The sequence below is a fragment of the Purpureocillium takamizusanense genome, chromosome 8 (assembly GCF_022605165.1).
Source record: "Purpureocillium takamizusanense chromosome 8, complete sequence".
Taxonomy (NCBI): Eukaryota; Fungi; Ascomycota; class Sordariomycetes; order Hypocreales; family Ophiocordycipitaceae; genus Purpureocillium; species Purpureocillium takamizusanense.
The window spans coordinates 1921723-1945082 of record NC_063075.1 but is presented as its reverse complement, the minus strand read 5'-3'; the positions used below and the strand labels follow the sequence as shown (position 1 = coordinate 1945082).

The 23360-nt window shown below is 57.2% G+C and overlaps 11 protein-coding genes across 16 annotated transcripts; 5 read left to right on the top strand and 6 right to left on the bottom strand.

Moving 5' to 3' along the window:
* The first annotated feature begins 130 nt into the window (after nt 1–130).
* JDV02_008629 (uncharacterized protein) lies at nt 131–2104 on the top strand. Of its 5 annotated transcripts, XM_047990244.1 has the most exons (8): nt 131–237; nt 309–349; nt 462–477; nt 544–609; nt 665–779; nt 837–902; nt 973–1051; nt 1108–2104. In XM_047990244.1, exons 1-8 carry the CDS (start codon nt 193–195, stop codon nt 1175–1177), a joined length of 498 nt encoding a protein of 165 aa, XP_047846251.1. In that variant the 5' UTR covers nt 131–192; the 3' UTR covers nt 1178–2104. The 5 variants fall into 5 exon arrangements, with proteins under 5 accessions (XP_047846251.1, XP_047846254.1, XP_047846250.1 ...); XM_047990247.1 differs by having other exon boundaries at nt 837–1051; XM_047990243.1 differs by having other exon boundaries at nt 462–609; nt 1108–1192.
* JDV02_008628 (uncharacterized protein) lies at nt 1344–2803 on the bottom strand (the record flags this gene model as incomplete). Its single annotated transcript, XM_047990242.1, has 3 exons — nt 1344–1979; nt 2048–2549; nt 2637–2803. The coding sequence occupies 3 exons, from the start codon at nt 2801–2803 to the stop codon at nt 1344–1346; spliced, it is 1305 nt and encodes a 434-aa protein (XP_047846249.1).
* A 57-nt stretch (nt 2804–2860) lies between these two features.
* On the bottom strand, nt 2861–3271 carry JDV02_008627 (uncharacterized protein; the record flags this gene model as incomplete). Its single annotated transcript, XM_047990241.1, has 1 exon — nt 2861–3271. The coding sequence occupies one exon, from the start codon at nt 3269–3271 to the stop codon at nt 2861–2863; it is 411 nt and encodes a 136-aa protein (XP_047846248.1).
* Nucleotides 3272–4846: 1575 nt separating this feature from the next.
* On the top strand, nt 4847–5210 carry JDV02_008626 (uncharacterized protein; the record flags this gene model as incomplete). Its single annotated transcript, XM_047990240.1, has 2 exons — nt 4847–5045; nt 5110–5210. The coding sequence occupies 2 exons, from the start codon at nt 4847–4849 to the stop codon at nt 5208–5210; spliced, it is 300 nt and encodes a 99-aa protein (XP_047846247.1).
* Nucleotides 5211–5273: 63 nt separating this feature from the next.
* JDV02_008625 (4-alpha-methylsterol monooxygenase) lies at nt 5274–6266 on the bottom strand (the record flags this gene model as incomplete). Its single annotated transcript, XM_047990239.1, has 1 exon — nt 5274–6266. The coding sequence occupies one exon, from the start codon at nt 6264–6266 to the stop codon at nt 5505–5507; it is 762 nt and encodes a 253-aa protein (XP_047846246.1). The 3' UTR covers nt 5274–5504.
* Nucleotides 6267–6943: 677 nt separating this feature from the next.
* JDV02_008624 (uncharacterized protein) lies at nt 6944–8580 on the bottom strand (the record flags this gene model as incomplete). Its single annotated transcript, XM_047990238.1, has 2 exons — nt 6944–7482; nt 7599–8580. 2 exons carry the CDS (start codon nt 8578–8580, stop codon nt 6944–6946), a joined length of 1521 nt encoding a protein of 506 aa, XP_047846245.1.
* Nucleotides 8581–9255: 675 nt separating this feature from the next.
* Nucleotides 9256–11946, bottom strand: JDV02_008623 (uncharacterized protein). Of its 2 annotated transcripts, XM_047990236.1 has the most exons (4): nt 10471–11946; nt 10333–10414; nt 9737–10282; nt 9256–9631 (listed from the first exon to the last, which is right to left on the bottom strand). In XM_047990236.1, exons 1-4 carry the CDS (start codon nt 11275–11277, stop codon nt 9585–9587), a joined length of 1482 nt encoding a protein of 493 aa, XP_047846243.1. In that variant the 5' UTR covers nt 11278–11946; the 3' UTR covers nt 9256–9584. The 2 variants fall into 2 exon arrangements, with proteins under 2 accessions (XP_047846243.1, XP_047846244.1); XM_047990237.1 differs by having other exon boundaries at nt 9256–10282.
* A 1504-nt stretch (nt 11947–13450) lies between these two features.
* JDV02_008622 (Microsomal epoxide hydrolase) lies at nt 13451–14831 on the bottom strand. Its single transcript, XM_047990235.1, has 3 exons — nt 14261–14831; nt 13776–14129; nt 13451–13712 (listed from the first exon to the last, which is right to left on the bottom strand). Exons 1-3 carry the CDS (start codon nt 14624–14626, stop codon nt 13536–13538), a joined length of 897 nt encoding a protein of 298 aa, XP_047846242.1. The 5' UTR covers nt 14627–14831; the 3' UTR covers nt 13451–13535.
* Nucleotides 14832–15156: 325 nt separating this feature from the next.
* Nucleotides 15157–16892, top strand: JDV02_008621 (uncharacterized protein). The gene is made up of 3 exons (XM_047990234.1): nt 15157–15565; nt 15628–16106; nt 16167–16892. The coding sequence occupies exons 1-3, from the start codon at nt 15374–15376 to the stop codon at nt 16744–16746; spliced, it is 1251 nt and encodes a 416-aa protein (XP_047846241.1). The 5' UTR covers nt 15157–15373; the 3' UTR covers nt 16747–16892.
* A 499-nt stretch (nt 16893–17391) lies between these two features.
* On the top strand, nt 17392–18576 carry JDV02_008620 (uncharacterized protein). Its single transcript, XM_047990233.1, has 2 exons — nt 17392–17579; nt 17657–18576. Exon 2 carries the CDS (start codon nt 17671–17673, stop codon nt 18502–18504), a length of 834 nt encoding a protein of 277 aa, XP_047846240.1. The 5' UTR covers nt 17392–17579; nt 17657–17670; the 3' UTR covers nt 18505–18576.
* Nucleotides 18577–19028: 452 nt separating this feature from the next.
* JDV02_008619 (uncharacterized protein) lies at nt 19029–23163 on the top strand. Its single transcript, XM_047990232.1, has 3 exons — nt 19029–19289; nt 19360–21128; nt 21183–23163. Exons 2-3 carry the CDS (start codon nt 19380–19382, stop codon nt 22854–22856), a joined length of 3423 nt encoding a protein of 1140 aa, XP_047846239.1. The 5' UTR covers nt 19029–19289; nt 19360–19379; the 3' UTR covers nt 22857–23163.
* The last annotated feature ends 197 nt before the right edge of the window (nt 23164–23360 follow it).

Here is a 23360-nt window from a genome sequence, read left to right as displayed (position 1 = left end):
ATACAGCAAGAGAGTGGAAACGGTATGAGCCAATGAGAGAGTCTAGACCCCCACGGGTAGACAAGTTGTTCGGACAACGTCCGTCCCACCGGCTACGACGGCAAACAAACTGGCCAACAATACAAGGCAAATGTCTCATATCATATACTCACTCAAGCCTCTTCCCCAAACTGTCACCCGTGGTTGCAGCAGATGACAATGGCCAGGAAATTGAGCCCGACGGGCTTCACCAAGGCGGTAGGTGCTTGACGCACGCTTGTCAGCACGGGCGAGGCCGCGCGCGCTCGCTGACGCTAATTGAGTCGCAGGTGATGCGGTCCTTCATGGCCGATTCCGGCCTGGAGCCAAGGTAAGAAGAAGCCACCTCGTGGCCCGTTGAGATGCGGACGGCTCTGGCTGCACACTACACATCTTTTGATCCAAGCGCATGACTTCTGCTGACTTCACCTTCCAATTCACAGGCTGCTAGGACCGCGGGTAAACATTGCAGAATGGAAACCATCTTGGCGGGTGTTTTTGATCGCTGATTGAGATCCCCAACAGTTTCGGGTCATCAGCGCATCTCCCGGCCGAGTCGACTTTGAGATGGACATCCACAAGGATCATACGGTAACCCCCCCATGTGGTCCCGCGGTGGCATGCCAATGTTGATCGGAGCTTCTAGAATCGCCTCCAAACTATCCATGGCGGCACCATTGCGAGTCTCGTCGACCTAGGGGGCTCTTTGGCCGTCGCCTCCACTGGTCGTTTTGCAACAGGCGTCTCGACGGACCTCAACGGTACGACCAAGGTCCCAACTCCCACAAACGCTCGAATGGCGCATTAACAGTGAGCAGTGACGTATTTGGCTCCAGGTGGGCGGCCGGGCGACTTGCTTAAGGGAACCGCAATCTGCGACAAGAGTAATGCCTTCGAAGCCTCCCCTCCCCCTCGTACCGTCATCGTCAGAACTAGATATTGACAGCAGCGCAGTTGGCAAGACGCTCGCCTACACAACCGTAACCTTTACCAACAGCAAGGGGCAAATCGCCGCCAGAGGCAGCCATACCAAGTACGTCCCAGTCGCCACCGGTCACTCGTGTCTATTCGAAGCTGATCTTGGCCCAGATATGTCACGGGAACGATGGGGGCCGACGGGCCTTATGTCGCCCCTCCTGAGTATTCCGACGTAGACTAGACGCATGGCGAGTTGACTTATAGACCTTTATTATGCTCTGTGAAATACGACCACAGGCAAGAGTTCAGACTTGTATATACAAAACGACGACGCCGACTAATCGCTATTCTTCAAACAAACAAGAGGGCGCGTTGTATCCGTCGTCACCCTCCCGATTTGCGCCTCATCACCTCTTCTCGTTGTATGGTATGGGGACGACCTGAGGCGGCGTGCCATCAGCCTGGTGGTTCAGGCCCATCGCCTCGTAGTGAGACGGCGGCGGAGGCGATACGGCGCCAGTCTGCACGCTGCTTTCGTACGAGCGCTGAATGTGTGGTGATACTGGCTCCGACCAGTGCTGCTGGGGGGAGAGCTCATGCCGAAACTGTGGGGCGTGTAGTCCCGCCGCGTGTTGGGGCGGCAGCTCTTGAGGGTTGCCGTACACGGGGGGCATGGTGGCCGTCGCCGTCGGCTGTTGCCAGGTTTGCGGCGCGGGCTGAAGCGGCGTGGGGCTGTACTCGTACCCCCATGGCAATGGCTGCGAGCCCGTTGCATGGGCCATGGGGCGGACCATCATGAAGGGTTGCTCTGTGGCCCAGACGCCATGTTGTTTCTTGGTGCCCAGGGCGAACAGTATCATGAGGATGATGAAAGAGGGCCAGAAGTTGAAGATGACGTCAAGTATGGCAAAATAGGGCCCTGGAGTCTTGACGATGTCCGGGAACACCGTATCCCCGAGGGGCACGTAGTCGGCGTAGTAGCCCACGTTGTAGCAAGTCTTGAGGAGCAAGAGGACGCAGCAGACTATTAGGTACCGAGTCGCCTATTTCGTCGATTAGCGGCATGTTTCAAGGTTCGTCCTCCGGAGTATAGAAGAAGAAAGAGTCCTACAGTTGTGACGCGCGGTTCAGCGCGTGTCTTGACAGCGACCACGATGGATCTGACCAGAACGAAAACATTGAAGATCATTTGGATAACGAGCAGCGCAAACGTGACTCGTCGAAAGTCTCGTACGAGTTTGTAGTTGTCGCGCAACGTTGTTACGACTGCACCTTGGTACTGGGTCGTGTACAGCTTCTCGCTAAGCGCAAAGGATACAAGTTCCAGGATGGCGAGCAGGCCGGCGACGCCGTATCCGCCCCATTGGACGAATCGATCGGCCGATGTCAGCTTGCCGGCGTGGATGAATCTGGCAGCCTTGCCGAGGCTGAGCAGCGCGAGCAGGATGCAGATCACGCTGAGCTCGTCGAACAAGGACCCGAGAACGCCGGTCTGCGTCTGAGCCCTCTGGATATTGCGGACGAAAACGTCAATGTTGGAGGAAGATACGGAGTCGTAAAGCAATCTGTAGAGGACGTCAAGGAGGTAGTTGAAGAAAATGAGGACGATCCCGCTGCCCGAAACCACTCGTTAGAAAGTCTGTTGCCGCCGCTGACTTGCCGCGCTAGAGAGAGGGAGGGGGGTTTTTTTTTTCTCGTACAGGCAGAAAAAGGCAAAGGCGGCTTTGAAAAAGTTGAGCCAGGTCCGCGCCGGATCGTTGCGTCGGCGCGCAAGACACAAGGAGCACAAGAATATGATGACAGAGGGGACGGCGGTGAGGATCAGCAGCGCCGCCGCGGCGATGTTGTACACGGCGAATCTGTCCATGACGGTGACGGCAGATGTCGTCGACCTCGTTCGCAGTCGTTTACTCGAGGATCGTCGTCAACCGTGGCGATGATGGGGGTGGCGCTCTCTGCTCCTCGGCTCGGCCCGCGCAACGATGTTCCAGTCGTTTCGGCCTGTAGGCAATGGGCAGGTCTGAGAAGCGGCGCTCGCTCTCTTCTTCTTCTTCTTCTTCACACCAGTGTCGTCGTCCGCTCGAGCGTGTCGACGATCGCCGCCGGGATGCTGGCGCGTGAGGTCGTCGCCGCACAGGGGGGGAAGAAACGTGGAAGGGGACGTTTTTGGGGAAAAGAAAGAAAAGACGACGACAGAAGCAGCAGCAGCAGCAGCTGGAACAGCGCTGGCCGCTGGGTCAGAAGTAGGCAGCCCATCTGGATCCTCTTTCTTCTTGGCGGTCTCGTCGCCCAGGATGGCTGTGACCCGAGGAGGGCGCACAAGAAACACAGCCATTCGCCTAGCCAGGCCAGGGGGATGCAACTCTGGCGTTCAGCTGGAACCCTGCCCCCCAGGCTAAGCGGGCCCGCCCCGTGCTGCTGGACGGACGGGCACGGCAAGGAAAGGCCCTCCCCCCGCCCCATCTGGCCCTGTCCAATGGTGAGGCCGGGGGGTCTCGGCGCTAGAGCGAAGACTGCACTGCCCGCCCACGGTCGACCGGCGGTTCGGGGCTGCTTACCTGCAGCGGCAACAAGAAACAGCGGCAGCAATACGGAGGAGGGGGGCTTTGCCATGACCTGCCGCCGGTTGATGGAGAACCGGCGCTGCGAGGTAGGACGACACAGTTCGTCGTGCCACGGCAGATGACAAGACGCAATGCACTGAATGGGGTCCTCCATCCACAGGAATGTTCTGCACTGAGTCGCAAGCAAAGAGCCGCACTCCAGGGATAGATTGTCGCGCGGTGGGTGGGCCTGGTTCTGCACACCAGAGGCCGTTTCAGTTCCACTTGGACCCCGCCTAGCGGCGCACTTGCTGGGCTCCTACCCACCTCATCGCAGAGCCCCCAGGAACCGCAGGGCTAGGAACACACGCGTCCCCCATTTTTATAAGCTCCTCATCAGGCGACCGACCACTGCAGGCAAGTACTGTACGTACTAACGTAGTAACTACGGAGTACCACATCGTAGGCGATACGGTTGTAGGACGCGGGATGCTCGCTGTCGCTACCTTAGCCCTGTCTGACTTTTCATCCTGTCAGTGGTCGTGTGTGCACTGCAGACTGTCCGTCCGTCGTGTCGCCCGCGCACCGCGTGCCAATCCCACGCCCGTCGCTGAGACGGCCAGCGTCCCGGCCAGTGTTTGGCCCCAACCTGAGCCCATCAGCAGCCTTCAAGCAACCATTGGCGGAAGCTCTACAATACAGGTAACCAAGACTTCCAGTCCCGTCCCCGCAGGCAGGCGTCCTCCAGTGCGCGGCGCGCTGAAGAGACACGGGCAACCGAAAAGAGTGACGCCACGCCACCACTGAGGCGCATGGTGTTCGCCAATGCCACCCACGTTGAGAGCAACAAACATCAGCATCAACTCCATGTACACACACACACACATCCATCCCCACCTCGAATGTGCTGCCATGCCGGAGCATGCGCCGCCCTTCGTCTTGAGCGCCCACGTTTTTTGGCGAGAAAACGGAGCTCGTGGCAGCAAGTTTTCCCACTACGTAAAGTCATGCCTAATCCGGCTGTCGTCACCTGTCGCTGCGTGTGACGCGTGCGCGCGCGCGCGAACCGTCAAAGTCCCCTGCGCAACCGTGACGTCACTGAGCCAGATCGCGATCCCGTTGTCGGCGGCGCGTGTGAGCAGCAAGAAAAACGCCACCGCCTGGGGGAATAAAGCAAGGAATCATGCGCATTACAAAAACGCGACGGTTGAACGTTATACATAAAACGCATACATCTAGTTCCGGTGTTGGTTAAACAGCTACCAGACGTTGCCTCCCCCCGTCCTTCTTCACAACACTAACGTTACAAAGTACTTTGACGCCGCTACACAAAGCAGACCGAATATACAAATAAGATTACAACCAATATGGCCATCACCACCGCAGTTTCCGACCTCTTCAACTCCTTCTATGAGTTGCTTTCTTCCGTTTTCGGCGCCGCCTACGCCATTGTCAACAGCGTCGTTGGCGCTGTTGTTGGCTTCGTCACAGGCATCTTCAAGTTGGTGGGCGACGTCCTCGGCGGCGCGGTGGACATTGCTGGCGGCGTGGGCAAGTTTCTGGCCGGTAAGCTCCTGCACGTAGCAGGCCGTTGTCTCGACCGAAAAAGATACTGACCGAGGGCTTATAGGAAACATTGTTCTTATTTCCGTTGGCGCGCTCCTCGCCTTCGCTTTCGTGCGATATACGGCCCAGGGACAACGCGCCGTGACACAGAAGAAAACGAACTAAACGAAATGGAAGATAAAGGGAGTCGATCATGTTGGAAACAGAAAGCAAAGCCGATAGGGTATTGCTATTTCAATTTCGCCGCGACCGCAGAAAGGAACTTTGGCTCAGGCAAAAAAAGGCAAGAAAAAAACAAGAAGCAAATTCGTTAAAGAAATGGCGCTTATACAACACACGATACCCCGATCCAAATTTTCCAATGATGCCAGCGCCGCTGGTCATAGCTAGACCTTCAACACGCTCTTTTTCGAGACCCCGCTGTAGTCGCATCATGTGCATCACACTCATCGCAGCCCCTTACTCTGTCTTGCTCCCCTTCAACCTCAGCCTCTCATCGGTCCCGTGAAACCAGTCCAGCACGCCAATGCCCCCAAAGTAGACGTCGAACCTCTCGTGATGCCTGTCATGCTTGCGCGCCGCGCCGCCGAAGAAGTCGTAGCCGCTGTGCACCGTCGCCGTCTCGACCAGCTGCCACGCGAGAAACACCCACATGGTCAAGATGTGCGTCCGCAGCAGCAGCGGCGGCAAGGCAATCGGCAGCGTGTTGGCCACAATGTGCTCGACCGGGTGCGCGTACTGCGACGAGAAGGCCACTGGCGCGGTGAACTTGTGGTGTATCTTGTGAATGCGCTTGTAGAAGTAACGCACGTGGAAGAGCCGGTGCGAGTAGTAGAACATGGCCTCGCGCATGACGACGCAGATGACGAAGTCGCGCGCCAGCTCGCTCAGCGAGGGCAGTGCGGCCTCGACGCGCACCGCGGGCGGGTGGCCCTGCGCGTACGAAGCATAGGTGAGGGCGAGGTGGATGGCGGTGATGAGGATCTGGTTTCGGGTCGACACGCCGACGGCGTGCCATATCTCGGCGGCCGTGGGCTGCTTTGGCGCTGGCTGGATCTTGTGTCGCTCGGAGAAGGCCGGCGCGATGCTGTCGAGCGAAACGAAGACGATGCAGGGGATCCACCAGAAGATAACCTGGATGACGAGGTTACCGACAACGTCGATGGCGTACGGGTTGTACGACGCCACCGTGTGCTTCCATAGGGTCGCCACTTGATCCATGGTGTTGTGGTGTTGGCCGAGGGTGACGCAAACTATGTCGATGTAAGCCGAGGCTGTTGTTGGCTTGAGGCGACTTTGACGATGTGAACGGCGGCTCGCACGGGGCCGTGTCGTCGTGCGAGAGACCAACGATGTCCGCTGTCGCAAACGTGAGACGTCGTCGTCCTCCAGCGCCTTGAGGACGCTATATAATTGAAAAGCTTCAACTGGGAGAGGCGAAAACCCCACTGTCCATACGAGCCTCGGCCTCGCGTTAAGCCATTTTCGCACACCAGCCGCCTCGTCAAAGAACCCCCCCCCTTCCCACCACTCCGCGGGGACCCCGGAATCCACCCGACGCCTTCTCCACGCCACGTCCGACTGACATTGACCTGCCCAAGAATACCGTAGTAATTTTACCCTTTGTCGCCGGAACAGATCCGACGACACAGCATCTCTGACGATAACATGCGACAGATGAACCGTTTATTGGATGTGATGCCGCACCTAAAGTCATAACTCTACCAGTCTGCCGAGCTCTTTCCCTTTGTACGACTCTTTTACCCATCCTTCGGCTTCGCATGTGATCATGAATGACCCCCCAAAGGCACTGACCGAACTTGCCGTGGCCAGCAGGCCATCTCTTTGCGTTTTGAGGCAAAAGGCTGCCGGAGACTCGGCTCAAAAGGGGGGGCGGCTCACTCACGCCACCCCGACATCCAGCTCATCAAGATATTGTAGCTGGCCTCGCGTTGAAAGCGCGGCACCTCATGGCCCGACTCATCAATCCCGACAAACACCAGCCTCCCGTCCCTCGTGCCCTTCCACTCCCCCGTGCCCTTGAAGTGCGCAGGGAGAGGCGCCCACCGCGCCGCCCGGTACTCCGCCTGGCCGCTCCACCGCACCTCGTCGTACGCCATCTTGTTGCCGGGCGTGTTGCAGACGAAGTCGTCGTTGCCGTTGAGCACCAACAGCCTGATGGCGTCGTCGGCCTGCTGCGTCTTGTGGGCGTCGTCGTCGAGCACGCGCGCAATGTCCGCGAGCATGGAGCGGTAATACGAGTAGCCTTCAGAGTACCCCGCGCTCCAGTACCTGCCGCCGAGCACCCAGTTCGCGTCGAGGAACATGAAGCTTGGCGGGAGGCCGAGCGCGGACAGCGTGCCTGGCTGACGAAGGTACTGCGTTATGTTGCCCTGCACGGGATCTGCGCACGTAGGGTCGGCGCATTTGTGGCGGACTGATGAGAAACTTGGAGTTAGTAACGAGTTTGCCACACATCCCTCCATGGGCTAGTGGCAGGCAGGTGGGCAGGCAGACAAAAAAAATATGAAAAAAAAATAAAAATAAACATACTGTCATAAAGATCATAGCCTGATTGATCGTAAAAGGGCTGCCATTTCTGGCAGTATGTCGCCGCACCGTAGCATAAGATGGGATCGTCAGTTGCTATGCAGACCTGACGCTGCCTCCAACATTCCGGATAAATCTCGCGCATGGCGTCGCAGGCCGTCTCATTCACAATGCCCTTGCCGCGATCGCTTTCGCAGAGCAGTTCATATGCGCCCAGTGCCGTCGCGGGCAGGTCGACCAAGCCATTCACGATGATCATGGACGTGATGTTGCCCCGGAAGGCGTTCTTGCTGCCGAGCCGTCGCGACTCGAGAATGTGCTTGACATATGTCGGCGCGTAATGGCCGCCGTACGACTCCGCGGCAAAATGGATCGGTAGGTGCGCCCACTCAGGGAACAGTTCGGTGAAGAAGATGTTGAGGAAAGTCTGAAAGTCCTCAGCCGCATCTTCATCGCCGGTCGGCAAGTGTTCCTCATCTGAGACCATGGATAGGCCCGTGCCGGCGGGTTGCTCGAGGAACAGCACGGAGGCGTTGTTGCTCCAGCTCCACGGGTTCGGCTCCGTCGTGTTCGTGCCCGGCACGAGCGTGCAGGCGCCCATCTCCGTGAGGGCGCCGTACATGGACGACTCTCCCGGGCCGCCGTTGATCCACACAACGACCGGGTCCTTCTTGGGGTCACCTCTGCTCTCGAGGAACCAGTAGAAGAGGCGTCGGTGGTCGGTCACGTCCACCGTGCCGGTCGATTGCCGGCCGCCGTCGGTGTTGCACAGCGTGTCATTCTGCCGCTTCGTCGTGTACTGGCCCGCCTTGAACGGGATGAAGCCGTCCGAGTCGCGAATCTCAAGTACGGGATCTGACTCGACGGAGATTGCGCCGTGTCTCACGTGTCCCGGCTGAGGAGGCACGCCTTGCGGACCCAGGAGCCTTGCGGACGCTGTCTGGAGTAGACAGTTTGCAAGCACAAGCGCAACTGATACGAGCATACTGCAGTCACTCGGGGCACTCCAGTGTCGTAGAAGAGGGCACACTTTCTCTTAGGCGAGGCAGTTGTCTGGTATCTGCGTGCAATGTGCGGAGCAGGAAAACGAGGAGATGCGCATTCCTTTGTATATATGAACCCCTGTCAGGGACGCTATATCCCTTTGCCCGACATCCAACTTACAAGTAGGAAGTTGGGTAAGCACCTGTGACGAGTCACGGGCTGCAGTCAGGCGCCCAGCGTTGCTTGCTCTCCGAGTGGCTTGAGGCCCATGACCGGGGAAGGCGACCAACAACATCAATATCGCTACTACGGAATAGGTACTAGAAAATCAGTAGAGCCATACTACTACGAAATAGGAACTTCAAGATCAATGGAGCCACGAATGCGGCAATAATCAGCACATCCGGAGTGCCCTCTTGACGAAGGGAGACAGCCATTGATTGGCTTCGGTGTGGGTGCACAAGCTTGTGCAGTAATAGTCGGCATTCGCCAACAGTGTGCACTATATGCTGTACTTGTTGCCAACATTCGCCAGGGCATGGCACGAGGCTGATCCCTACAAAGCCTGATGACTTGGCAGCCATGTTTCTCACAGCCACCAAGGCCCCATGGATCAGGTAGTAGTGCACGTGTTGATAGGCCGGGAGGTTTCCGGACACTCGCATTCTTCATTGCGCCTGGCTTGAGTGAGCAAACGAGTCATTAATCGTGAATTTACTCCAAAATAATACTTATGCCGTGCAACATGACATGGAATAATCCTCCACCCTAGTTGTGTGTCCAGATATTGAGGCTCCGATGCCCTTGCCGCTCAACAAGCTTATATGCCTCGGTCGATTCCTCCTATGTTTGACGGTCGGTGGCTTTGTGGACAAAGGTGTCATTTGTGCCTCCGGTGCTCCTATCCGCCACCCTATGCTGCCATATGTAACATACGTCCCTGTACTTATTCGCACCAGGCGTCCGAGAACTCCATAAACCGAATACATCCTCTCTAACGAGCACTTAGGTGAGAGTACTCAACATTGCGCGGACAAGTCGAGGCGGTGGTCCTGCGTGCGTGATGCCAAATCAGCGGCCGGTCCAACAAGCCAGATAGATGTCTGCACACGGGGGCGCACCTTATCGATATTTTGGTACGCTGATGGACATCCTACCTTTCTTGTCCTTCTCAATCCGCGGCGGCTTGGGGCCAGCAACTTCCCTCTCCACCTTCTCCTCGTAGACTACTAGCTGACCGTCAGGCAGCCTCTCGGTGCGGATTATTTCGCGCTCGCCAAGGTCAGCTCTGGGGCGATGGACAAGTTCTCGCTCGAGAGCACGAATCTCCGCTCGGATGTCCCGCCCGGAACGAGACCGAGACCGAGAACGTTCCACGACTGGGCCGACGATAAGCTCATCGTGATGGTGGTGGTGGTGATGGTGGTGTGGGTAGGAATCGTAGCTTGTAGAAGTCGTGACAGTTCTGGCGGGAGAGGCCTCGCGGATGACAGTCTTGGTCTTGTCAATGATCTCAACCGCGGGTGCCGCCGGAGCTGCATCAACGATCACGGGAGCCGGGGGAGGCGGAGGAACAACCACTTGAGGAGGAGGCGGCGGCGGTGGCGCCGGTACGGTAACAGGTGGTGGTGGGATAACGAATTCCTCCTTGCGCTCCTCAATGGCCCCAGCCGACGACCGCGCTGCGGCTACCTCGAGCTCGGCTAGTGCACGGGTCAGCATAGGTCAAAGTAATGATTGAGTTTGCACCTACCTTTGTTGTATTCCTCACTCAACTTGAGCAATTCGTCAATGTTATCTTGTCCAAGTGCCTTTTGGACGATAATTGTGTTCCCCTGGGAAGGCTTGTGAGTTGTGTGGGCAGATAGTGGCCTGATTGTGATAAACGTACCTCTTCAACGAATGGGTAGCCGAGATCGATCAAAGCACGCTTGGACACGAGCTTTACTGGAATCTTGGTCTTGCCCTTCTTCGGATACTCACTCCGAACCGTGGTCCCCCCGGCGCTGCTGGATGAACGACTAGTTGTTGAGGAAGAGCGAGAGCTGCCGCGATGAGTTCGAGTCCGGGTGGAGTGAGACTCGCGACTGCGATCCCTCCGCTCCCGCTCCCGCACCATTTCCCGCTCGCGGACCCGCTCGGGGTATGGTCGATACTCGTCGTCGCCATACCGATCGGGGTCTACCACATTGATATCGTCGTAGAAGCCGCGGTCCCGATAGTGTCTCGGGGGCGGCAGAGCCCGGGTTTTAGGAAGAGGGATAGGTGTGTAAGGAGGCGCACGATAATCCTCGCGGTAAATGTCCTCGCGGCGAGCTGGGGGAGGGTATTCTTCACGAGGTTCGTAGATGCGTCGGAGCGGCCGGCGATCAAAGGTGTCTAGGGACGATTGACGCCGGAGAAAGGCGGGTCGCCGGGGAGAGGGTTCTCGGTAATATTCGCGGTCGCGCTCCTTTTCCATCACAACCCGGCGGTCGTAGTCGGGGCCGGGCGGTGCTCGTTCTCGCCTTGGATCAAAGCGCGGTTCGTCATCATAGTATCGTCGGTCGCGGACAAGGTCGTCATCGTGATAGCGGCGACGGTCGTGTCTCTCATCGGAGTGGTCACGGCTGCGTCCGCCTCTCATGTAGTACCGGTCATCCTCGACGCGGTCTCGTTCGTACATGAAGCGATCCCGATCCCAGCGCTCGCCAGCCATGACTGTGACCTCGGCTCAACGGTGAGGAAGATGCCGAAGGAGAAGGCCTGACTACAACGTATGAATGTGTGTGGCACGGATACAGCGCACACTGCAGAAAGCGAAAATTGCACCTCGAGCCGGGAGATAGATGCGCAGATCGGACAAAAGGCTCGCCTTCTCTTAGCCGGTGCCAAAGCTAGCAGAATCCTTTGGCGTGGGGGAGAAATCGTGTGCTAGGGTGAAGCAAGCAGTGCAAAGAAGAATCCGAGGGCACGCAGCAGCAGGCGGTAGAAGCCAAGGAGGCCACGAGGAGGGGGGCGATGACGTCGGACTCCCCGCCCTGGTTGGTGGGAGGTTCCAGGTTTGGGGGGTGGCAGACAAGACAGCGCGAGTCACTCAGTGCAGCGGTGGGAGCACGCACAGCCACGACTGGAGGACAAAGGACGACCTGTGACCTCAGCGGCAGAGGGCCAACTGACCTTTGACGAGCGGTCAGCTGCAGGAGGGGCAGGGAACTCTTAATTGCAACGAGGAAGCAGAAACGCAGCGGCCGCGCGCACCTGGCGCCCAGGGCTTGTCCGCCTTAATATATTCCCGTCCGTCCATGCTCCCTCGGTCGGGCTGGCTTCGTCTACTCGCGCACGGCAATGTTTGCTGCGTCGTCGCGACGCAATGCATGGATTGGAAGAAAAGAAGGAGGCTGGTAACTACTAAACTGATGGGACCGGGTTGGGTTGTTCCTCGACGCCTGATGGTGGGGACCGCTCGTGGCCCAAGATGATGGCTGCCCTTGCCTCGTACGGTGTGCCTGCGACTCCGCCGCTGCCAAGTAGTGCGCCCCCCCGCCGACCAGGGTGAGGCCCTGAGCCCGCGATACCGTCACGATGCCCCCCGATAGCGACAGTGTTCACCTGCCGCCGCAGATGCCACTGCTGCGTGCGCGATGGTCATCCTCGGTCGAGTCTCGAACATGGCCGGTTGCCACAAATCCAAAGATGCTCTCCACGTTGCGGAAGCGGACCTCCCCGACGGCTAGACGAGCCGCTCCCTCGACCCGCGCTCTAACAGCAGCCATCCGGGCTCTAACGCCACCACGCCCACACTGTCCCGCAACCTCCAGACCAAAGCATGGTGCCCATGCCGTGCAAGGTCACCCACGCCAATTTGCCTTTGACTACTCCGTACTCCGTACCAAGTACTACGTATAGTAGCCCACTTTTGGGAGGAATTGCAACATGGCTTACGACGAGGATTGGGCCGCGAGGGTGCTGCTTGCCTCTTCCCCAGTGCTTGCAAGATCTGCTCTAAGGCCACTGATGCGACACCGGGCAGGAAGAACGTCGTGGTCGGCCAGCCACATCAATCGTTTGTTGGCGCATCGTCTTGCTACCCGTCCATGGTCTCGCAGGAGCATGGCCGGGTAATGCCGGTGGGCTCTCTGTCCCTGTGCGAGGTGAACCCAACGCGCGATCCAGCGACAGGCCCCTCGCCCTCTTTCTCGACTTCCACGCCAAATCACGACGTGGGCAACGTTATTATCACGGCGGAGCCTGCGTCCTCCCGCTTAGCTTCTGCTCTGTACAGCGCGAGCAGTGCCGTACGGGCCACGATAACACACCAACGACCCGACTCCCACGAGAATCGACAGCACGGGCCGCCTCCTCCGCCTGCCATGCGGCATGGCAGTCGTGACACGGCAGTCCCGATGCATCGGGTACCGAGGCAGTGGGGCGTCCCTTGAACCTGAAGATTCGGCTTCCGTTCGGGAGCCGTGACTGGGGTCGCAAATGCCTCGCACGAATTACCATTTGGGGGCCGCGGAGCGCTCCCTGTGGGCTACTCCCGGTACATACTAACCTACTCCCACTTCCCTGTCGCCCACGATCACTGTTCGAGTCAGGCCTGGCCTGGCGCATCGGTGACATCGCGACCCCGTTTGATGACACTGCCTGCTTTAATCCTGGATTGGAATGCCTGGCCAATCTCTTCATTTAGGCGAATACTTAAGTTACTCGCCAGCGATCTTCAACACTTGCAGCTACTACTGTGGCTTGGCTCCAGACTCCCCTGCACTGGACAGACTTGACGGCATTTGGCAGCACGCGTGAACGCCTGGGCGACCACTCACCCGTCTGTACCGCTTGCAAACACAGGTCACGGATCTGACAGCACGTTTAGCTTCGTCATGGGCGGCATGGCCCGACGATGTTCTATTTCGCTTCAAATTGTCTCGCTACGCCGGATGAGGCCTGGACCCGGGAGCCTGGCTTTCGTCCCTACGGCGCATATTTTCGCACCATCTTGAGTATGGCCGCGTCCACCTCCGCTGGGCTGGTTGCGTTGAGATAATGGCCGCCTCCTTCGACAAAGTCTAGCGTGGCCTCGGGTGCGTTTGTGAACAGTTTGATGTGCTCTTCCACTGCTTGCCGCCCAAACACCGGGTCCTCCACACCCTGCAGTGACGAGGTTAATTAGCAAGCCGAATCCCCTTCCATCGCCAGAGGGGCAGCACAAACGTGGAGCCAGTAGACTGGGCACTTGATGTCCCGCAGTCGAAGCAGGAGCCCATCCCTCTCGAGAAGGTTGATGAGAGCCATGCGAAGCTTCTTCCGGCCCTCGTCACCCGAGTACACGGCCTTGAGCGTTTCGTCCCAAAACGATAGCGTCTCCGCTGTGACGGTGCTGGAGAATCCTAGCTTTGCGACCATGCCGCGCCAGACCTCGTCGACGACGAAGTCCGGGGTAGGCACGGGGCTGGACCAGGCTTCGTAAAAAGGGGACAGTTGCGTTTTCGGGTCCCAGCAACCCTTTTCGCGGGACGCCGCAGACTCGTAATCCATTGAACTGCCGAGGGGCAATAAGCCCAGGATCTGGCCCCAATTAGCCGCTTCTGGGCCTTCGTGAAGGAGAAGGGAGCTTTGAACGCAGACCGCCGCCCTGAACCCCGCCAGGCGCGGCAACTTCTCAAAAACCCCGACTTGGTCCAAGGGGGGGCACATACCCTGTCTGGCGCGAGAAGCGCCATACGGACAACCATCCACCCACCTTGGCTAGTGCCAAGAGCAAAGGCCTTGGGAACGTTCAAGGCGTCCATGACCTGCAATGCCATGGTTGCGGTGTCCCAGTAGGTGAACTGTTCCGACGGCGAGCTGGTGGCACCATGGCCAAGGGGCTCGATGGCGAGGAGGTTGGCGACATCGGTGAGGGCCTTGTTCTCAAATTGCACGTTGAACAAAGACGAGGTCGTGCACATGGAGTTAATGAGGACCACGGTGGGCTTTGCAGGGTTGATACCTTCCCCCGACACGCGGTAGCCGGCGGCGATGCCACCCAGGTGAGGGACCTTGACGGTCGTGGTGGCAGCCATTCTGCGCAATTCTTCCTCCTTTGAAGTGTTGGTTAACAAAATCAATATGACGTCTTCGTCGTGAAGCAGAGGTAATGCAACAGAGGAGCCGACTTCTAGGTGAACTGTGGGCTGTGTGCTGGTTTTGTTGCACCGAGGCACACAACACGCGGACCAAGGGCAAGTCGTCGGTCAACATCTTGTTCAGAGCAGCAGGCATCCCTCTTAGCAAATAGCCGTTGCAGAATTCCCCTCGGCTGGCATTCCCTATCATGGTCGCTGTGTCCGGCTACCCCGCTTGCCACTTGACAGCGACTCTTATTAACTAGTAATGCACACTTGCAAGGGACCCGGCTGCGCTAAGTGGTTCCCCGAGGATCATGGACAACTAGTAATAATAACCTATGAGGGTCGACAACGATGCATAGGCAGGTAGGGGGCGTCAAACCCCTGGCAGCGCCGGCTATCAGCCATGTCGCCCGCGCAAAAGGGATTTAGGGCGGCTCCATCTGCCGGCACTACCGCTTTTTTCCCCCGGCATCAAGGCCGTTGGAAGATGGTTTGGTTGAAAGTTGGCATTTGCAAGTTGATGCTCATGAGCCATTAGGGACTGCCGATCGTCTTGTTCCCCCTGCCAAGGCAAGCTCGCAGAGTTCCCCTGATGTGTCTGCTGAAGGACGGCCCTCAACTTTTAAGCACTCGTCTTGGCCGCCCCCTTGGTGTTCCGATGTTGCGACGTTGCCACAGCCTCTTGGGCAGCAAGCGACCATGGCCTCAAGCGAAAAATCGCCGCTTCCAGGCCTCCCAGGTTTCGATCCGGACAACCTGCAGCCATGGACTGTTCAAGTTGTTGCTTCGGTAACTACACTGGCAGTGGTTGCTGTCAGCCTGCGAATTTTGAGTCGGAAGTTGAAGCACCAGCCACTCTGGTTGGACGACGGGATGATCGTCTTCTCGCTGGTAAGCTCTGTGAAAGCTGGCGAGTCAAAAGCCGAAGAGAAGCCTAACAACATTGGATGCAGTGCTGGAACATTGTGGTCGTCGGTTTCATCTTCGCCATGTACTCGGCGGGGATGGGCATTCACGCTGACAAAGTCGAGCCCGGGTCCATCGTCATGATGGCCAAATGGCTCGTCGTCGCGGAGGTTCTCTATGCGTGGAATCTCGGCTGGACCAAGACAGCGCTGTTGCTCATGTACTACCGCATATTCCATCTTCCATACTTTAAGAGGATGGCATGGATAGTCGGCGCGTTCGTCTGGGCGTGGGTGCTCTGCATCACCTTTCTCTTCATCTTCATCTGTGTACCCGTCCAGAAGCTCTGGTACCAGGATATCCCGGGACACTGCATCAACCAAGTTGGCACATGGATTGCCAATGCTGCCTCCACAATCCTGACCGATCTCATAATCCTTCTTATGCCGCTACCGCAGATCTGGAGCCTGCAATTGCGCAAGACGGAGAAGATTGGTCTTACTCTGGCGTTCTGTCTGGGATTCTTGTGAGCCATAACCCAACTCGATCCTCCAAGCTACCGGCCACCGTGCTAAAGTTTTTATAGTGTCGTCTTTGCTTCTGCCTACCGAACGAGCGTCCTCTTCACATACACCAACACAGACCCGACATACACGCTCGCCCCGACCGTCGGATGGACTGCCATCGAAATGTCCGCCGGCATCGTCTCCGCCTGCCTACCGACGCTCCTCCCCATCGTCCTCCTTTTCCTGCGTTGGTGCGGCTTCAAGCGCGATCCGTCGGCGATTCAGGTAGACGGCGACATGCCCTTGACTTTTGGCGGCTCCGGCAGCAAGGACTCCCAGGGGTCGAAGGGTGGTAGGGGCAAATGCTCCTGTGGGATGGATTCGGCGCTGCGAACACAAAACGATGCGCGAGGGGGCGATACGTCGTTCTACAGACTGCCGGACGACACAGAGTCTGACAGCATTGTGTCAGGGAGGGTGAGAGCCGATGGTGAGGTGCCGACAACGTATCTGGACTCGAGGCTGCGACCAGATGTACGAGGGCACGAGCATACGACTAGAAGTTTCACATCTGGCGGACATGGCAACACCAAGAACAACATCCCCATGCACTCGATCCGCGTGGACACCGACTTTCAGCAGTCCACTTACAAACACTGATTATCCGAGACTGAGCTTAGCGTTCAATGTTGTTCAGACGGCAAAATCATCGCCTAGAACGCGGCGCTGACGAATGAAGAGAAAAGAAAATGCATGGTCGTTTAATTTCATAAACACATAGATGCCTTAGGATTTTATGCCCCAGGTCTATTTAGTTCGAGACATATAGGCTCGATTCTGATCACGTTATGTTACTCAATAGCGATAGCGAAAGTTTCGTCCGCAATGAATTTGCCTTCGTAATAAAGGCTATGTGTGGGCCATTGCAGCGTCGAAGTTCGTCTCCATTTGCTGACCAGGGGCTCTGTTCTCATGGTGTACGCGACGTCTACATGAACCTCCTTCGAATGGTATTAGGGCCTTGTCGTCGGTGGTGGCTTTGGCGATTATTGACGACGGAAAGGATCCAATACTGGCATGTTTTCCCCGCGGGAGAAAAATCGAACCTTCTTGTTCATCGCTGGGTGTGAATGCTTTGGGTGAAGTAACTCGTGGAATCATGCTCGTTCACGGTGAATATGGGGCTGGCATCTGAAAGCCCCAGTTCAGGTACTGTGTCAGCGCTGGCCTGGCGGTGGGACAGGGGCGTGCCACAAAAACGTGGAGCGTGCGTGCACCACCGCGACGACAGCCTAAAGCACGCACCAAACAAAGGCACCAAAAGCTGAACAGAGCGTCTCAGCTGCTTCTTTTTAAGGACTCGACAAGAGAATGTGATCAACACTTCAACCATGCTTCTCGTGGCCGCGCTGAATCCTGATCTGAGCCCTCACTCACAGACGCCGCGATAGGGCTACGCGACAACGCGACGCGTGATCGCCGACCGTCCAAACGTCAGCATTGCAGCAACTCCCACCCGCGCTTGCATCAGAAACGAGCACCGCGGGCTCATCTAGCTGACTCCGAGTAGATGTGCATGTGGCCATGAGTCCAATCGAGCCCGTCGTCTCCGCGCAGGAGCCGTTGCCGTCCGGCTATGGCTTTCTCAAAAAAGGCAACCCATTCATGACGGGCCTATGCCGCCGCAAGACGCATGCCGCACACAAGACTCTCTACGTTGTGCGGAACAAGCGAAAGGTTCTCGGTCTGCGCGCGCCGAAATGGATTCTGCGCGAGGTTCACCAGGAGGAGCGTGAAAGTAGAGTCCGGCGGCAAGCGAACGTCGAGAGGCGCGACACTTGTATGGAGAGCGAGTTCAGAGACGCCATTGAACAGATGTTTCCCGACGTACCATCAGGAGAAGTGAGCAAGATCATCAAACGGGCCATGAAGAAGAAAAGTGGAAGGGTAGGACGAACGGGGAAACTGACACTGGGCGAAAAGGCACGCCTTGCGGTGGCCGCCCACATTCGACATTGCCATACCCCGTACGACAGGATCTTGAACAAGAGCAAGGACAGGGCCGGGGCAAGGAAAGCAGTGTATCCGCAGGTCACCGAACTGATGAAAGAATGGGGTTGGCGGGATGTGACCGGTGGGAGCAGGAGGAGGGGACATGGTGCAGCTCAGGCGGCACGGGCTAAACAGGCACATCGACTCCCGATACGCTCTGCTCCTCGGCGAAAGTCGACTCCAGAAACCGTCGCAGCGAGAAACACTGCTGCAGATAAGACAGGTGCGTCACTGGAGGACGCAATCGAAATATCAGACTCCAGCGAGGAGGCAGACTCGGCCTCAGACCAACAATCGTGGAGCGGCGATTCAGAGGCAGACGATGAGGATTGGGAATGTATACTGGTCGAAGATAGTGACGACTGAAGCAGGCTCATTGTTTGCAAGCGTTGTTGACGTTGGTCAGGGTACGGAGTAATGCATCTTAAAGCGAATATCTCTCATCACTTTCCCCTTGTTGACCACGAGGACGCCTGCAGGCCCCATGCAGCTCATTCATTCGTGCTGCCGACGGGAGCTGGCGCCCGTCAGTGCGCCGGCAGCCATGTGGCGGCGGCGGCTCCAGGGACCAGGGCAGGCCCCCTTAACAGCACAGGTCTCATGCGTCGTCGGGTCCCTGAGCAGCTCAAAACTACTAACCTTTAAGTCGTGGTGAACAGATACTCTGAAGAGCTTGGGTTGGGGGTACTAATCTACAGGTCAGGTACGAAGCCCCAGGTGAACTCACCTGACTGTAGGCACTGCATGCTGGCACTACTAACTGGGAAACATAAGGTAATCGGCCCACGTGATGTCGTGCCACGGTACCTGGCGCCTTGTACCTGCTACCAATAGCTCCCCACGCTCCGAGAAGGATCTCATTCCGGATCGCGTCCGCGTCAATCCCCTGACAAGGGTCCAAACTGAGCTGTCAAGCCCTCGTCCCGTGCCAACCACGCCCCGTTGCTTCCATTATCAATGTCGTCGTCCCCTCTTTTTTGACTGCAAATCAATCCTGCGACCTGGCCTCATCGATGCCTTCTTGACGCCAGCTAGTCGTCCCTACACGGGCCTCGGGAAGTCTTTGTTTACTTTTGTTCCGCGTACCACGCATCGACGGCACGGATCGACTGCTTGGTGTACGCGAGATCTGAGCACTCAACACACAGTAAGTACGTCATGAAGTATTGGTCAGCACATAGTAGACGTAAGATACGCTGTGCTCATTGCCATGGTCTCAAGTACCCGCTCGTCCATCTAGAATGGATGGCGCTCCCGAGCGCCCCAGCGGCATCCCGCGCCTCTCGAGGCTACCGGTGCCGCGCTCTCCTGCTCTCGCAAAACCTTCGGGCGTACCCCAACCCTCGCCTAGTCGTTCTGTGCCGTTAAAAGAGACATTGAGCAACGGATCGGGAGCTCGTGAGCTCAACGTGCCCAAGTTGCGAGCATCGTCATCCCGAAACCAGTTGCGATCTAGTGCAGCCAGCACTGGCGGGCGGGAGACACCTTTGCGGACTCCAGTATCCCGTGATCAGCTTCGTCCTACAGCAGGCGCAAAGCAAACTGCGAAGCCGTTGGCAACGAGGCCGGATGCCTCTCGAGTCGCATCTCAGCCCAACCGACGAACAAGCACTAGCAACATTCGACCGCCTCCCTGTGATCACCCAACCACGACTCGACCACTGGAACGGCCACCAGGCCTCTCCCCGCCGCCGGGTGAAACTGATGAAGTGGACAAAGTCTCTGCCCAAAGCGGACCGCTTGGGACACCCGAGGCCGCAACTAGATCGCGCCCGTCCCTTGCCGAGCGCACGATGGAAACCCTGGCTCGACTCCCATCTTCGCCGGCCGTGAGCAAGAAGCCGTCCACCTTTTTCGAGCCCGCACGGCCAGTTTCGCGAGCTGCTAGTGGTAACTCACGACCTGGATCCAGCTATACTTCTGATGGGTCGGGGAGAGTGGCTTCGCGACAAGGCAGCAGGCCAGGATCGAGCGATGCCCATCAAGACGCGACATACTACAGCGCCCGGGCGCCCGTACGTGTCCCCAAGCACGCTACTGCCTCGACCGTTGGGGGAACCCCTCATAAACAGTCAACGACGGACAAATTCGAGACACCTAGTTCGAAACCAGCACCCAATCGATTGTCCACTCCTTCGTTTAAGAGCGTGGTGCCGCCTTTGACGTCCCCTACCAACGGGAAGCATGACAGTGCCGGTGTGCGACCTTTAGGGTTAAAGTCACTCAAATCGGGAGCGAAGACCGTGTCAGTGCGGTCACCCAAGCCTAGAAAGTCGGTGGGAGAGCTGCTGAGGAAGCCATCTCTCCCGAGCCTGACGCAGGCCAACGTCGGTCCAGCCGATAACCCAACCACAACATGGGATGGGACAATATCATCCCCGTCTCAGGGGACTGAGTCTCTTGGAGTATCTCAATCACCCGCACCTCTGTCAACACGCAAGTCATCGGCGGCGTTGAGAGAACAGATCGCAAAAGCGAAGGCTGCCAAACGAGCAGCTGTCCGGCGAGCATCCGGAGCACAGGGCGGTCCTGAAATTGGCCCGCAGAAAGTCTCCTACGATGATAAACTCGAGTTGGCCGTGGACCACGACGACCCATTCAACCTTCGCAAAGGTGAACATGCCGGCGCGAAGGTTTTGAAACAGCGGGTAATGGCTGCTCGCACTAGTGGCCGGCTCAATATTGCGGCTCTTGGCTTGCAAGAGATCCCACCAGAAGTCTTGAGAATGTATGACTTGGAAAGCATCGGCAACCAAGATGGCAGCTGGGCCGAAAGCGTGGACCTCACCAGACTTGTTGCCGCTGATAACCAGCTCGCAAATTTGGATGACGCAATCTTCCCAGATACGAGCCAGGATGCTTTCCAAGACGACGACGATACACAGGGCAACATCTTCGGTGGCCTGGAGACACTCGATCTGCACGGTAATCTGCTTATTAACGTGCCTTTGGGTTTCCGTCGACTGTCACAACTGACGTCCCTTAATCTGGTGGGTATTGAATTGGGAACCAGAAGCTCGCATCCTTGGACTGACGTGCTATAGTCATCAAATCGGCTCGAGAACAGCTGCCTCGACATAGTCTCTCAGATGACTAGTCTTCGAGACCTGAAATTGGCCAAGAATAATTTGACTGGTCCACTAGATGCAGCAATCGCGAACCTTGAGCTGCTAGAGATGCTTGATCTACACGGAAACGGACTCTCGGCCCTGCCACCGAATATGGGGAACATGTCACGGTTGCGAATTTTGAATCTGAGCGAAAACCGCCTGGAGTCGCTGTCTTTCGAGTCTCTGGCAAGATTGCCACTCGCGGAGCTGACTGTGAAGAAGAACAAATTGAGCGGGACTCTAATTCAGGATTCTGTCGGGGCCCTGCCCTGCTTGCAATCACTGGACGTATCATTGAATCAGCTCACGCACTTGATATCGCCGGACACCAGTATCAGTCTGCCTGCGATCCATGCTGTGTCGCTTTCCATGAACAGGCTGCGGGCGCTACCAGACGTGTCGTCGTGGACGAACCTGTTAACACTGGCTGTGGATGAGAACAATATTGCCGACATTCCTAACGGTTTGACTGGCCTTGAGAAGCTGCGCCACGCTGATTTTGCGAGCAACGATATCCGTGTCGTGCCCCCGGAGATCTCTCGGATGAGTTCTTTGGCCGTGCTACGGTTGACCGGCAACCCTCTACGAGACAGGAAGCTAATAACTGCTTCGATCGACGAGCTCAGGGAGACATTGGCGGTGCGGCTGGAACCGCCGCCACCGTACCAAGAGACCAGAGAGCAGTCCACCATCACTGGGTTAATGCAACGGCTCGTAGAGCTGGACAGCAAGGCGGTACCTGCAATGGGCTCACCCGCTAGTCTCGACGCAATGGATGACGATGGCCGATCCGACGCTGATGACCATTTCGCAACACCACCTACCTCTGCACCGCACTCGCCAACTCGGTCGCGGTCACACACGATGGGTAGCGACCTGCCAATGTCGCCAGGCAAGCCGGCGCAAGGCTGGAATGTCAAATCTGGTGGTCTGCTTGACCTATCGCGGACGGACTCGTCCGTACTGGACCCTGCGATGTGCACAGCCTTGGCCGCTCAACATCAAGTGCGGCAGGCACATTTACACCATAACCTCTTCACTTGCATCCCCGACTCCCTGAGCGTCTTCGGGGCAACACTTTGCTCGCTTTCAATGACGCACAACCATCTGACTGGCGACACGTTCTTGGCTGCACGGCTAGAACTACCCGCGTTGCGCGAGTTGAACCTGGCCTCAAACCACATCACAAGCCTGCAATCACTGGCCCAGCATTTGGACGCTCCGGTCTTGGAGAAGATTGATGTCTCCCTCAACCGCATGAAATCCATACCAGAGCGTCTGAAGGAGGCTTTCCCGCGACTTACTGTGCTTTTGGCGGCGAACAACCAGTTGACGGAGCTTGACACCGAGACGATCAGAGGCTTGCGGATTGTCGACGCATCCAACAACGATATTGCGCATTTGAACCCTCGCATTGGGTTACTTGGCGGACATCAGGGATTACATCGACTCGAGGTAACAGGCAACCGGTTCAAGGTTCCTAGGTGGAACATCTTGGAACGTGGGACTGAAGCGACACTGCAATGGTTGCGAGGGCGCGTACCCGCCGAAGACATGGCCGCGTGGAAGGAAGAAAATGGCGACGACAGTGATTCTGCTGGGCATTAACACAGAAGCCGGCTCTGTGCCGTTACGGGCCGAGGCTTTGCATATTCACGCAATCGGCGGCAACCAGCGACGCTCGGATTCCCCTTTGAACTTGCCAGCATTGATTGGCAGCAGCAAATTTGGGTCTTGTCGGGCAAATGGAGCTCCCTCATGGGGATGGCCCAGTGTTAAAGCATAGATTCAACGTAATCTTGGCGTTTTGGTGACACCGGTCGAGAATTGATTCAGTATAGACTCCTCAATATACCATGGCTGGAGCGAAGATAAGTGGAAGCCGAGCCGCAAGCTGAAGTCCGTGTCCCGAAACACTGATGATTCTGAGTTCAAATCCAGCGTGACGAGAAGCACCCTTTGCTGGCATGTACCATCGCGACCGTTCGCAAGGTAGGCACTCTGACTAGACTGTGGGTTTTGACTTCCCAGCGTGAAGACTTTCGACACGTCGGCAGGAGTGACCAGGGTTCACCGGGTGTCATCACGTCACCAATTTTCGACCCAACTGTT